Raw genomic sequence first — 15163 nt, forward strand, 5'->3', positions numbered from 1 at the left:
TACTGACCGCATAGTTCTCTGTCCTATTTTTTCTATCTAGCTAGATTGGCCTCCTTTGCTAAATTCTGTTTTCAGCCTGTGTATGTTTTTTTCCTCTCCTCTCACAGTCAATATTTGTGGGGGGCTGCCTATCCTTTGGGAATTTTCTCTGAGGCAAGATAGAAAAGGGAAAACTATCTATAGGGTTAATTAGTCCTCCAGCTGTGTCGAGGTTTCTAGGATTGGTAGGTACATCCCACGGCTACTTCTAGTTGCAGTGTTAAGTCCAGGGTCTGCGGTCAGTACAGTTACCACATTCTCCAGAGTACGTCTCATGCCGCTCCTAGGCCACCAGTTCATAACACAAATTCCAGTCTGGCTTTTTTTATGATTTTTTTTCAACAATGGTGTCCTCTTTGGTCGTCTCCCATGAATTCCACTTTGGCTCATACAATGACGGATGGTGCGATCTGACAATGATGTTCCTTGAGCTTGAAGTTCACCTTTAATCTGTTTAGAAGTATTTCTGGGCTCTTTTGTTACTATTATTATTATCCATCTCTTTGATTTATCATGAATGTTCTTCCTGCAACCACGTCCAGGGAGGTTGGCTACAGACCCATGGATCTTACATTTCTGAATAATATGTGCAACTGTAGTCACAGGAACATCAAGCTGCTTGGAGATGGTCTTATAACTTTTACCTTTTATCATGTTTGTCTATAATTTTCTTTCTAATCTCCTGAGACAACTCTTTCCTTCGCTTCCTCTGGTCCATGTTGAGTGTGATACACAACATGTCTCCATACAGCACAGTGAGGATCTGTAGCCCTATATACAGGCCACTCACTGATTCCAAGATTGTAGACTCCCGTGATGCTAGTTTGTGGACACACCGTGATTTAAAATGTCCCTTTTGTCACTCTTAGGGTTTGCGGAACACTAATATATATATATATATATATATATATATGCGTTCGCAACCCGGGGTCCACCGTGCAGGAGAGGAACCTGCTGCTGGCAAATGTTGGCGCTATATCGCAGTATAAGCGAGCTTTGTTAACTCCACAGATTCGCTAGAAAGAAGATACTGTGCCCTGTTAACGTCACAGGGAAACACAGCTAACTGCTGAGCTGATGACAGTCAGTGGTTACGCACAAGAAAAGCACACAAACACTCCTCACCGGAAGTGCCGGTATTCTAGGGGCTTATTTCGGCCGGGTCCCTGAATACATACATACAGGCGCTACCACAAATAACAAGCTTATGACATGAGGTGATACTAGCACATGGCCATGCAAACCTTTTATGGCTGCAGCAGCTTCAGGACCTTCCTAGGGAACCAATGGAAGTTGGTGCAATACCAGAGCAAGTTCAAAACCTTCCTAGAGGACCAATGGGAGCTGCAGCAGTACTTGAGCATGTGACCCCTGTGGTGTAGTGACCCCTGTGGCAGCTAGGGGGCGCTCTGTGAGATATGCATGGAGGCGTATCTGTTGTGGTAATAGTGGTGAACCTGTAATCGGCAGTGTTGTGAATGGCCGATATGTGTCGCAGAGGGAGTCTGCGTGGTAAGTCTGATGTATTGTGGTTATGCTGGGACCTGTAGTCCCTCAAGAGTTTGTGTAATGTGTATAGTTAAGTTTGGGTGACTTACTAGGCTAGTGATGAGAGATGGGAGGGTCAGACTAGCCACACATAAACTCCCACCCAGGGGAGTGGTTACCAGTATGTAACGTGACCAGGGTGTGGGTCAGTGTTGGATGTGAGCTCCCTGTGTGTGGAGCTGAGAGGTGTGTCCGGTAGGTCCTGTGTGGTTCCTGTGTGGAACCTGTGTATGGACCTGACCGTGAAGGTCCCGAATGGTGCTGGACTGTTCTGGGAGTGACTAGGGTCCTGCAAGCACCTGAGTTCGTGGGACTTGGCTTCGGGTGGCCTGGGTGTTGGACGTTCCCAGCTGGAGAAGGACGTCCTGAAGAATACCCGGACTAGGCCACCGGCGTGATCCTGGTTACCTGTGGTGACGGGTGGAGGACGGGGTCCAGGACCTATGCTGATGGGTGGAGGACGGGGTCCAGGACCTGCGGTGACAAGGTGAGGACCGGGATCTGCGGAGCCAGAGACAGTTACTGTGTGGGGAAGCTGGAGTCCTTCGGTGAGGTCTGGACTGACTACTGTGTGCCGGACAGGCAAGTTGGTGATCCCCGTTAGGCAGCTTACCCGGAAGAGTGTTAACAGAGAGTGGGGAAGCTGGAGTCCTTCGGTGAGGTCTGGACTGACTACTGTGTATTGACCAAGCGAGTTGGTGATCCCCGTTAGGCAGCTTACCCAGAAGACTGTTAAAAGAGTCGGCAGGTGGAGCAAGGGCTCCCGTCAGGTACCAAAGAGACTGTTGGTGCCTGTTGTGTTCTATGTGATAATGAACTGTGCATTACCCGGTTTATGGCACTTTAATAAACCGTATGGACTGTTTTGTTTATAAACCCGTGCCGTGTGCTTGAATATTGCGGCCAAGCGAGTGTCCCCCAACACTCTCAGTAAGAGAAACCTTACAATTGGTGGAGAATTTTGGCAACGATCCCGCTGGCACACGTGGAGTTAATTGCTGTGGCAGAGCCACGAAGGTGACAAGCGTCTAGCTGTAACTCGGCGGGGTTACGAAAGTGACAAGCGTCTGCTGTGACTCGGCGGGGTCACGAAGGTGACAAGCGGCAGCGGTGGAGCCGTGTGGAGAGTAGCCGCGGTTGCAGCGAGAGGTTCCACAGTAGGCGGAGCTGCAGTGGCTTATGGTTGGCAGCACCTGGACGTGCTGGGTGTGTGGGACTGCAGCGGGAGCTGTGGCGGTACCAGCAGGAGCTGGTGAAGTGACATAGAAAAAAAAAAATATTTTTTTTTTTCCCTTTCAGGTTGTGTTGACTCTTAAAGGGCCAGTACAAGCCCAGAGACAAAGGGGTGTACTGTGTGAACTGGGGCCTGAGTGCCGTGGGGAAGTCCACTGGGTGTGTCCCAGGGAGGGGAGTATCCCTAATAGTGAGCGGGGACCCCAAATGGAGATGGTTGCCCAAAAGAGGGCGGAGTCCCAAAAAGGGGCGGTAACCCAAATAGGGGTAATGGCCCAAAAAGGGGTGGAATCCCGAAGGGGGGCTGAATCCCGAACCGGGGTGGTGTCAAAAAGCGCAACACTTGCCCAAAAAGGGGCGGAGCCAAAGAAAGGGCAGTAATCAGTGAGGAGTCACGACTATGTCCGATTTGGCTGGCAATCAGTGAGGAGCCACGTCTGTGTCCTTTTTGGCTGAATGGAGAGTGTGTGCAGGGGTTGTTAGACCCGGGGAGAGAGGCGTCTTTGTTGAGAACCCTTCCAGGGAGTGCTGGGTCACCAGGGGACGCTAAATGTTGTCAGGCAGCCACTCTCTCCATTACCGCAGCTGATGTTTCCACATGCCATGAGGTGGTTGTAGTCCCGAGTTTGCCGTGTCCTATGGTAATAGGACAAGATTTGATAACACTGTGGGACTGGTGGAAAAGGGCGAAGTGTTTGTGGATGTTACGTGGATGGGTGGTAGTATTAGTGAGAATGCGCCCCCTAGAGTTGACAGTCCCAAAGTGGGCGTGACCAAGAAAAATGATAAGCGTGCCCAACTTACGGACATGCCACCTGAACTGTGCCGCAATGCGACTGGTAGATGTCTGGCGGATAAAATAAGTGGAACTGACACCCAGACACAGAGAGACGACAGGGCTCTACAGGCTGAAGTCGTGACAGCAGGGGCAGCCATTCCAGAAGTTGTGACCTGTTTAGAAAGGGACGGCTGGTTCCTGGATGACAGATCGGGTGGTGGTGACTCCCAATCAGACGGTGACGAAGGCGGTAAAGAGGGCAGTAAGACTGACTCTGGTATAGGGAGCAAAACTTCCTCCCGTCGCCGAAGACGTAAAAGAGGAAAAGGGGCTGAACCAGTGGCACCTTGTGAAAATTTGATGGGAGATACGGACGACCTGGAGTGTGTGAAGTATTCTGAAGTCCCTGTGAAGCAGAACGAGGCTGAGGTTGTCACTACTGAAGCCCTAGAGAGGTTTGAACCTGTTAGTAAAGAGACAGTGAAAGAACATGTCGAACGAGAAAGGGTCCTTAGACAAGAGGCTGAGCACAGGCTGAATGAGCTGGAGAAGGAAGTCTCGGAGCTCAGAGGTCACCTGTTAACCTGGCAAGGTGTGAACAAAGCCTTAAGGGAAGATGTGAAAGGGCTCAGAGAAGCATTAAGTGGTCTTCTACAAGAGAAGAAGATGCGGGTTGAAGACTCACATTTGCTAATGCCCATCTTGACCAGAGGTCTGGAAGAGGGTAAAGCTGAAGAAGAGTGGGCGCTAAGAGCCGAACAAGACGGTCACCCAGTTGTGACAGGTGTCTTGATGGAAAAGTCCATGGCAAGGCAGGAGCCACCTGTTCTTGAGGAAAGTAAGACTCCGCTCTTCAAGTGTGTGATAGATGTACCCGAAGAGGCGCAAGATGCATGTACCGGTGAGGGTGTGCATGAGGCCTTTAAAAAGGCAGTAGAAGCGTGTAGTGTGCATTGGGCACTAGAGACGAAACAGTTGGTGATACTGTCGACTAAGGAAGTCACAGTGATGAGGGTAGCCGTCCTGAAGGATATGCATCTACAGTGCCTCCGCACAAAACAGATGATCCTGTTGAGGAATAATGAAGCCACTCGACGTTTGGAGCAAGCCAGGAAAGCTCAAAGTCGCCTGGGCTTGGTGGAAGATACAGTGCGAGTACCCAGAAATCTGGTGGGGAAGATCATTGGTAGATTTGGGAAAGTGATGCAAGAGATGGTGAATATATCCGGTGTAAAGAGACTGAGGATTCCGGCTGATGATGAGGCCCAGGTGGGTGAAGATGGAATGGTCCCATTCCTTGTTGTCGGGTCCAAGGAGAGTCTAACGAATATCAGAATGCTCCTAGAGTATCGCGTGACATATCTGAAAGAAATAGAGCAGCTAAGACTGTACAGACGGCAGGTCAATAAGCAGCTGCAGAACACAGGATGGCGACCGCCTTCTTCCCAAGGAAAAGGGAACAAAAGGGAACCCCCAAATAGTGGATTGACTGATCACCAAGGAAGAGTTGGAGGCAGTAACTCCTCAGTTAATTCCATGTTGAGTGACCTAGGTGCGAGACCTGGTAGAGAAAATGTGGTGACTAAGGGTTTGGTGACACAGGCAGACTGTGACTTAAGGGCCAAAGCTCAAGGCCTACGTGTTGACCGCTGGGGGCGGGGTAAACCCAACAAGGGTGTGATTGTGAGTGTTGCTCAAAACCGTTTGAGACAGTCCTCTCGACTGGTAGGACAAAGGAGTGTGTGACCTGTCTCGAGATTCCAGGTGTTTGACAGGTGTTCAACCCTACAGGTGTGAACAGAGGGGGGGGGGATATGTGGTGTAGTGACCCCTGTGGCAGCTAGGGGGCGCTCTGTGAGATATGCATGGAGGCGTATCTGTTGTGGTAATAGTGGTGAACCTGTAATCGGCAGTGTTGTGAATGGCCGATATGTGTCGCAGAGGGAGTCTGCGTGGTAAGTCTGATGTATTGTGGTTATGCTGGGACCTGTAGTCCCTCAAGAGTTTGTGTAATGTGTATAGTTAAGTTTGGGTGACTTACTAGGCTAGTCATGAGAGATGGGAGGGTCAGACTAGCCACACATACACTCCCACCCAGGGGAGAGGTTACCAGTATGTAACGTGACCAGGGTGTGGGTCAGTGTTGGATGTGAGCTCCCTGTGTGTGGAGCTGAGAGGTGTGTCCGGTAGGTCCTGTGTGGAACCTGTGTATGGACCTGACCGTGAAGGTCCCGAATGGTGCTGGACTGTTCTGGGAGTGACTAGGGTCCTGCAAGCACCTGAGTTCGTGGGACTTGGCTTCGGGTGGCCTGGGTGTTGGACGTTCCCAGCTGGGGAAGGACGTCCTGAAGAATACCCGGACTAGGCCACCGGCGTGATCCTGGTTACCTGTGGTGACGGGTGGAGGACGGGGTCCAGGACCTATGCTGATGGGTGGAGGACGGGGTCCAGGACCTGCGGTGACAAGGTGAGAACCGGGATCTGCGGAGCCAGAGACAGTTACTGTGTGGGGAAGCTGGAGTCCTTCGGTGAGGTCTGGACTGACTACTGTGTGCCGGACAGGCAAGTTGGTGATCCCTGTTAGGCAGCTTACCCGGAAGAGTGTTAACAGAGAGTGGGGAAGCTGGAGTCCTTCGGTGAGGTCTGGACTGACTACTGTGTATTGACCAGGCGAGTTGGTGATCCCCGTTAGGCAGCTTACCCAGAAGACTGTTAAAAGAGTCGGCAGGTGGAGCAAGGGCTCCCGTCAGGTACCAAAGAGACTGTTGGTGCCTGTTGTGTTCTATGTGATAATGAACTGTGCATTACCCGGTTTATGGCACTTTAATAAACCGTATGGACTGTTTTGTTTATAAACCCGTGCCGTGTGCTTGAATATTGCGGCCAAGCGAGTGTCCCCCAACACTCTCAGTAAGAGAAACCTTACACCCCTGACCTCCAATGAGAGGTCTTACCTTAGGCATGCTCAGTGTGTGCTCAGTATGTATAGATTATAACTAGTGTTGAGCGAATATACTCATTACTTGAGATTTCTTGAGCATGCTCGGGGGTCCTCTGAGTATTTTTTAGTACTCGGGAGTTTCAGTTTTTCTTGATGCAGCAGGATGATTTACATCTGTTAGCCAGCATAAGTACATGTGGGGATTCCCTAGCAACCAGACAACCCCCACATGTCCTTATGCTGGCTAACATATGTAAATCATCCAGCTGCGGCAGGAAAATCAAACTCCGAGTACTAAAAAAATATTCGGAGGACGCCCGAGCATGCTCGAGAAATCTCAAGTAGCGAGTACATTCGCTCATCGCTAATTATAAGCCTCAGTGAATTAATTTATGAAATGGAATCACTTTATGGGGTTTTCTGTCATTTAGTCATATTAGGGCTTCTGCATATGATGTGTCCAATCTCATCTGGGATCTGTTCCTGCTGTCCAGCTGGAGTAATCTGCTCCCTACTTCAGCCAATTGGAAAGTACCACAGCCTACTAAAGCTCAAAGCACATGGCCGGAATCTGCCAGAAACAGCGTTGTTCTCCTCTGGTTCAGTCCTCTGTGCTCAGCTTGTGGATTGTGTATTTGTTTACTGTTGTGACCGTGGCCCGTTTACTGACTACTCTTGGGTCTTCTGATTCTGTCCTCTGGTTCTGACCCAGCTACGTGAATATTGTTGTTGCCATCTAACACCACAGAATAGCAGGTAACACCATGGTCCAAGCCTAGGGGTCCCAGTGTAAGTCCAGATCCATGTAATGGTGTTAAAGGGCGATGAGCAAGGCAATCCTTGGGATATGGAAAGCAGAGAAGATAGTGCCAAGCATGTTCATGGTGGAGATCTTTTGAGCTGCCGGTTGACCATGAACAGTGCTCCCAATACATTGTGTCTACAAACTATTCCATTATTTTGTTGTGATCCCAACTTTATGGTGAGTTTTCTTAAAATATTTTAAAGCACAACAGCACTTTATTAATATTTAATAGAGAATCGCTCTGTTTACACTGCACAATGCACTTTATGAGAGGATATTTCCTAGCAAGAAGCACGGTATATTGCACATTGGATCCATGCACAAAATATTACGCAACTGTCTTTTTAAAAAAATGAGCACTGTTTGTGACACTGTTGAAAAAAAGTGTGTAATTAGCATATGTATGTTGTGAATGATTCACTGCTTGAGAAACGTCGCCTGCCATGTGGGTCTGAATTCAAATACAGAACTTCACTTGAAGAAAAGGAGTGCGGCCTTATTTTTTCTATTGTATTGGAACTCATGCATAGTGGATGGATTGCAATGAAGGCCTGTGCACCCGGTAAGCATATATAGTGTATGTACAAACTATTCCCGCTAGATCTGCAGTCAACCAGCTAAATGGCGCTCCTTCCCTCCTGAACACTGCCATGTGCCCAGAGAGTAGTGTACAATCGTATGTAGGGTATTGTGAGAAGTTGGAAAATAATTAGTAAGATCCATTTGTTTTCTATTATCCTTTGTGAATAATTCCAAAGTTATCACCACATAAAGTGACACACGTCAGATTGTAAAAATGGGGCCTGATAAAGAACACAAAACTGGCTGCGGGAAGAGGATAAATCAGAGTATTCTGGACACTACTGTAATCAAAAACTGACTATAGACAATAACATCTACTGAAATGCTCAAACTGAACAGTCTCCATCAGTAATAAATGAGGAGCTAGTGGTGAAACCTCTCTGGGGTAATTAGGGCACGGGGCTCGGGGACTTCACAATCTAATAATAATAATAATTTTTATTTATATAGCGCCAACATATTCCGCAGCGCTTTACAACTTATAGAGGGGACTTGTACAGACAATAGACATTACAGCATAACAGAAATCACACAGATCAGAACAGATACCAGGAGGAATGAGGGCCCTGCTGCTCACAAGCTACAAGCTATGAGGAAAAGGGGAGACACGAGAGGTGGATGGTAACAATTGCTTTAGTTATTTGGACCAGCCATAGTGTAAGGCTCGGGTGTTCATGTAAAGCTGCATGAACCAGTTATCAGCCTAAGTATGTAACAGTACAGACACAGAGGGCTATTAACTGCATAAAGTGTATGAGAACATGATGCGAGGAACCTGATTATGTGTTTTGCTTTTTTTTTTATGATAGGCCACACAGGGATCGTTAGGTTAATGCGTTGAGGCGGTAGGCCAGTCTGAACAAATGCGTTTTTAGGGCACGCTTAAAACTATGGGGATTAATCGTATTAACCTGGGTAGTGCATTCCAAAGAATCGGCGCCGCACGTGTAAAGTGTTAGAGACGGGAGTGGGAGGTTCTGATTATTGAGGATGCTAACCTGAGGTCATTAGCAAAGCGGACGGCACGGGTAGGGTGGTAGGCTGAGACCAGAGAGGAGATGTAGGGTGGTGCTGAGCCATGGAGAGCTTTGTGGATGAGGGTAGTAGTTTTGTACTGGATTCTGGAGTGGATGGGTAGCCAGTGTAATGACTGGCACAAGGTAGAGGCATCGGTGTAACGGCTGGTGAGGAATATGATCCTGGCAGCAGCATTCAGGACAGATCGGAGCGGGGAGAGTTTGGTAAGAGGGAGGCCGATTAGTAGAGAGTTACAATAGTCCAGACAAGAATGAATAAGTGAGACAGTAAGAGTTTTTGCAGAGTCGAAAGTAAGAAAAGGGCGAATTCTAGAAATGTTTTTGAGATGCAGATAAGAAGAGCGAGCCAGTGATCGGATGTGGGGGGTGAATGAAAGCTCGGAATCAAGGATGACCCCAAGGCAGCGGGCATGTTGCTTTGGAGTAATGATGGAACCGCACACGGAGATGGCAATGTCAGGCAAAGGTACGTTAGTAGAGGGAGAGAACACGAGTTCAGTTTTTGACAGGTTCAGTTTCAGATAGAGGGAGGACATGATGTTAGAGACAGCGGTAAGACAATCACTGGTGTTTTCTAAGAAGGTCGGAGTGAAAGCAGAAGAAGAGGTGCATAATTGGGTGTCGTCAGCATAGAGATGGTACTGGAAACCAAATCTACTGACTGTTTGTCCAATAGGGGCGGTATACAAAGAGAAGAGGAGGGGCCTAGGACTGATCCTTGAGGAACCCCAACAGTAAGGGGAAGGGGAGAGGAGGAGGAACCAGCAAAACATACAGTGAAGGATCAGTCAGAGAGATAGGAGGACAACCAGGAGAGAACAGTGTCCTTGAGGCCGATGGAGCGGAGTATATTGAGGAGGAGCTAAACTATGAAATTCCACAAAGTAAGTTTTCAGAAAATAGCAGTACTCACCAGTTTGCTGATCCAAAGTAACATAGTAACATAGTTAGGCCGAAAAAAGACATTTGTCCATCCAGTTCAGCCTATATTCCATCATAAATCCCCAGATCTACGTCATTCTACAGAACCTAATAATTGTATGATACAATATTGTTCTGCTCCAGGAAGACATCCAGGCCTCTCTTGAACCCCTCGACTGAGTTCGCCATCACCACCTCCTCAGGCAAGCAATTCCAGATTCTCACTGCCCTAACAGTAAAGAATCCTCTTCTATGTTGGTGGAAAAACCTTCTCTCCTCCAGACGCAAAGAATGCCCCCTTGTGCCCGTCACCTTCCTTGGTATAAACAGATCCTCAGCGAGATATTTGTATTGTCCCCTTATATACTTATACATGGTTATTACATTGCCCCTCAGTAATCTTTTTTCTAGACTAAATAATCCTAATTTTGTTAATCTTTCTGGGTATTGTAGTTCTCCCATCCCCTTTATTAACTTTGTTGCCCTCCTTTGTACTGGCTCTAGTTCCATTATATCCTTCCTGAGCACCGGTGCCCAAAACTGGACACAGTACTCCATGTGCGGTCTAACTAGGGATTTGTACAGAGGCAGTATAATGCTCTCATCATGTGTATCCAGACCTCTTTTAATGCACCCCATGATCCTGTTTGCCTTGGCAGCTGCTGCCTGGCACTGGCTGCTCCAGGTAAGTTTATCATTAACTAGGATCCCCAAGTCCTTCTCCCTGTCAGATTTACCCAGTGGTTTCCCGTTCAGTGTGTAATGGTGATATTGATTCCTTTCAGTGTGTATAACCTTACATTTATCATTGTTAAACCTCATCTGCCGCCTTTCAGCCCAAGTTTCCAACTTATCCAGATCCATCTGTAGCACCATACTATCTTCTCTTGTATTAACTGCTTTACATAGTTTTGTATCATCTGCAAATATCAATATTTTACTGTGTAAACCTACCAGATTATTAATGAATATGTTGAAGAGAACAGGTCCCAATACCGACCCCTGCGGTACCCCACTGGTCACAGCGACCCAGTTAGAGACTATACCATTTATAACCACCCTCTGCTTTCTATCACTAAGCCAGTTACTAACCCATTTACACACATTTTCCCCCAGACCAAGCATTCTCATTTTGTGTACCAACCTCTTGTGCGGTACGGTATCAAACGCTTTGGAAAAATCGAGATATACCACGTCCAATGACTCACCGTGGTCCAGCCTATAGCTTACCTCTTCATAAAAACTGATTAGATTGGTTTGACAGGAGCGATTTCTCATAAACCCATGCTGATATGGAGTTACACAGTTATTCTCATTGAGATAATCCAGAATAACATCCTTCAGAAACCCTTCAAAGTGTTTAATCCATGTGCAGATTAATACAAATACATACTGGAAAGTGCGGAGGGTGCGGGGAGTGCAGGAGGACGGTGGCCGTTTTGTGCAATCAGCACTTCTACGGGTCCATTGATTGAAAGTTCTCTTGCTGTGACTTATGCTGACCTAGTGCCATTCCCCTTCTGAAGACTATAACGGAGCTAAACTATCGTAAGCTCCAATATTTTCTGTCAGATGAGTTTCAACAAGAAATATTACACATTTATAGAGAACTGTGTATAATAGTGCAGAGCGGAGATGTCTTATAGGGAACCTGTCAGCAGGATTGTGCTCAGTGACTACAGGCACTGTCAGGTCGGTGCCGTTATACTGATTACACCGATACCTGGTGATGAAATCCGTCTTGTGGTTGTTGTTTAATCTGTATTTGTAGTTTTCAGTTAATGAGATTCTCGTGCTCTGGGGCGTCTGTGGGCGGGGCTTTGTGTTGCTCTGGGGTGGGGCTGTGGGCGGGGCTTTATGTGGTGCTCTGATTACATATTCATCTGTATTGGCTTATGACAGGTCGCTGATCCCTCACTGACCTGCCCCCCTATAATATTGTGGCTACTGTGAGGCTTAGAAAAAATAAACACCACACAAAGCCCCGCCCACAGCCCCGCCCCAGAGCACGAGAATCTCATTAACTGAAAACTACAAATACAGATTACACAACAGTAAACCAGAGTTGCATTCATCTATGGTGGACCATTGGAGCTACTATGAATCCTGACCAGAAGATTACAGAAAATAATATCGCTCCCCATTTCAGGAGAGATTGTGCAGTAATCTGAATTTCTTAGGATAAAACAATGTAATTTATGAGGTGGAGTGAATCCATGAATCCAGAGCTGGAGCCAACACATCTCCTGCAGGCGGGAATAAATGTATATTACAGCCATCAGCCACGCACAGCTCAGAGATATATCATGGCACCGGTGTGATGGGTTTATGTAGATTATCACAATCCTCCTGGAAGTTAGTCAGTTTTAATACAAAGTGAAAAGTCCGGATAAAGGGAAACTCTGTTATTGTCCAGAAATTCACACTTGGCCTCACTGCACATTTAATGTTGTCGATCATAAAAGTGAAGTTTGGCCAGAAAGACGGGACCTGGTCTTGTAGGGACCATATGATCACATTCAGCAGCACAGAAGGGAGAGAAGGGAGATTCATCCGATAAGATCTCAGGGATCTAGGAAGCCAACAGCATCATTACCCTCCGCTTTCTCTTACAGGCCCATCAGAATATTTTTCTTCAAGTGATTTTCTACCTTGTCAGCACATTCTACGTACGCTGTCATTTGGCTTTATAGTTTACAGATCTGGGCAGGTAACAGCGTCTCCCAAACCCAGGGGGTAGGTGGATCTACCAGGTTGTAAGTTCTATAGAAAAGGGCTTTCAATGTCCAAAGTCATTTGAACAGTTTTGGGTGGAGGAGAATGTTGTGGTCTAGAGGCAAAATGGTGATCATGGTAATACGGCCGGACTACACCACCGATAAAGCAGCCACAGCCGGTGATGAGAAGAATCTGTGACTTCTCTGCATTTAGTGGTCACTACTCACCTGGGTAGTCATATGTAGGAATCTCCTCTTTACACCACTCATCCCCCCTCACATATGTCTCTGGAGTATTAATATGGGTCAGATCTTCACCCTGAAACAAATATTATAAAAGTCACCGACAGATGGAGAAGTCCCATCTATGATCAGCTCTAATCCTGTCATCTCCACCGTTCTCATTACACAAGTATAAAACATATAATACTGGTGGATAAAACAAGACTGAGCACAAGACCTTCACCGGCGTCTACACATCATAGGGGAGATCTCCTGACACCTTCTCTCCATCTACCTGATGATCCTGAGGAGTATTGGGATCTTCTTGGTTACAGTCCTGTGGAAGAAGAGGACGGGGACATCTCTCTGGTGTTGTCCTCTTACTGGACAGATCTGGAGGAAACACATACAGGGAGTGAATTCATTCTTTACATACAGATAATTATAGGCCGTGTGTATTTAGTCCTGTCTATTACCTGGAGATGTGAGGGTCTGGGGAACCTCCATTATGACGTTCTTGTACAGATCTCTGTGTCCTTCTAAATACTCCCACTCCTCTATGGAGAAATAGACGGCGACATCCTGACACCTTATAGGAACCTGACATATACAATGATACCGTCATCCCCCGATCCCTTCATAGTGTTACTGTATAATGTCCCAGCATTCCCAGCAGCGTCACCTCTCCAGTCAGCAGCTCAATCATCTTGTAGATGAGTTCTAGTATCTTCTGGTCATTGATGTCCTCATGGATCAGGGGGTGAGGTGGAGGCCCCGTGATTGGGCTCAGGGGTCTTCCCCATCCCGCAGACACAGGGTCCTGACAGCGATCACTAGAGGTCTTCTTCACCACTGTGTAATCCTGGTAATGGAGAGACACATTAATAAATCTCACTACAGACATTTCCAGAGTCCTCACCTCTCCAGTTCTGTCCATCTGTTATTCCCATAGATAAGAATGATGTAATGTGACGTCATCAGAATCTCTCACCTCTCCAGTAAGCCGGAAGAGGATCTCTAGGGTGAGGTGTAATATCCTCTCCGCCATCTTGTCTCTGTCCATATCCATCTGTGATGGGTAAATCAGGAAAATTCTCTTTTGTAGAAGATCTTCACTGGGAGGATCCGATACTGTAGAGACCTGAATGAGAAGATGAGCCGATGTAACATCATAAGAATCCTGTGTAATAATACAATTACTGGAGATAATAAGGAAACATATGAGGAGATTTATTATTTTACAGTATTTAGTTTCCTTCTTTACATCTACTAATAAATCCTATATATTTAGGCCACAGACAACAAGCAGTTTCCTCCTCGGAGTCGGCAGCTGAATACGTTCCTCATAGACTCATCTTCCATAACGCTAATTCTCGTCTCATTTACCGACCCTGGAATCGGCATTAGCAATACTGCAGGAGATATTCATTACACGTGACATGAGAAATAACTACTTCATGATGAGGACGACATCTTCATCTTCTACTACGGCTCTAGAGACATATTAGGCCAGAGTCGGTCACTGACTCCATCACCACCGGCCGTCTATATAAAGGTTTCCCGTCTTCCCCGCACTGTAATCTTCTATCACGTTAGGTCTCAGCTCTGATTCACACACAGAAGTTTGTTTATAGCCTAGGAAGGGGGTAATACCCATGGAGCATCCCAGGCTATTAATATCAGCTCACAACTGTATACTGGCTTTTAAAACGGGGGAACCCCCAAACAAGTGGTGTAGGGTCCCCCTATATTTAATAACCAGCAAAGACTATGCAGACAGCTGCGGGTCGCTATTAATAGCCTAAGAAGAGGCCATGGATACTGCCCCCCGGGCTAAAAACAAGAGCTCTCAGCCACCCCGGAAAAGGCACATCTCTAAGATGAACCAATTCTGGCACTTAGCCTCTCTCTTCCCACTTACCCTTTAGCGGTGACAAGTGGGGTAAAGGTTGGGGGGGACTGGTGTCACCTTTGTATTGTCCGGTGACATCAAGCCCCGAAGTTAGTAATGTAGAGGTGTCAATAAGAAGCCTCCATTACTAACCCCATAGTCACATTGTAAGAAAACATAGACACCCAGAAAAAAGTCCTTTAACCCCTTCCCGACCCATGACGCCACGTAGGCGTCATGAAAACCCGTGCCTTCCCGACCCATGACGCCTATGTGGCGTCATGGAATGATCGCATCCCTGCAGATCGGGTGAAGGGGTTAATTCCTATTTTACCCGATCTGCAGGGAGAGGGGGAGTTGTACTTCAGCCTAGGGGGGGTGGCTTTGCCCCCACGTGGCTACGATCGCTCTGATTGGCTGTTGAAAGTGCAACAGCCAATCAGAGCAAT

At 47.2% G+C, this 15163-nt stretch overlaps 1 protein-coding gene across 1 annotated transcript in view; it reads right to left on the reverse strand.

Moving 5' to 3' along the window:
- The window catches only part of LOC143768302 (uncharacterized), a 50163-nt gene that overhangs the window by 5773 nt on the left and 29227 nt on the right, over positions 1–15163 (reverse strand). Inside the window, exons 2-6 of the mRNA XM_077256995.1 lie at positions 13815–13964; positions 13506–13685; positions 13300–13423; positions 13119–13216; positions 12830–12920 (exon numbers count right to left, since the gene is read on the reverse strand). Of these exons, the coding sequence (XP_077113110.1) occupies positions 12830–12920; positions 13119–13216; positions 13300–13423; positions 13506–13685; positions 13815–13964 (643 nt within the window). The remainder of the gene's footprint in view (positions 1–12829; positions 12921–13118; positions 13217–13299; positions 13424–13505; positions 13686–13814; positions 13965–15163) is intronic.

This window comes from Ranitomeya variabilis, chromosome 4 (genome assembly GCF_051348905.1).
Source record: "Ranitomeya variabilis isolate aRanVar5 chromosome 4, aRanVar5.hap1, whole genome shotgun sequence".
Classification (NCBI taxonomy): Eukaryota; Metazoa; Chordata; class Amphibia; order Anura; family Dendrobatidae; genus Ranitomeya; species Ranitomeya variabilis.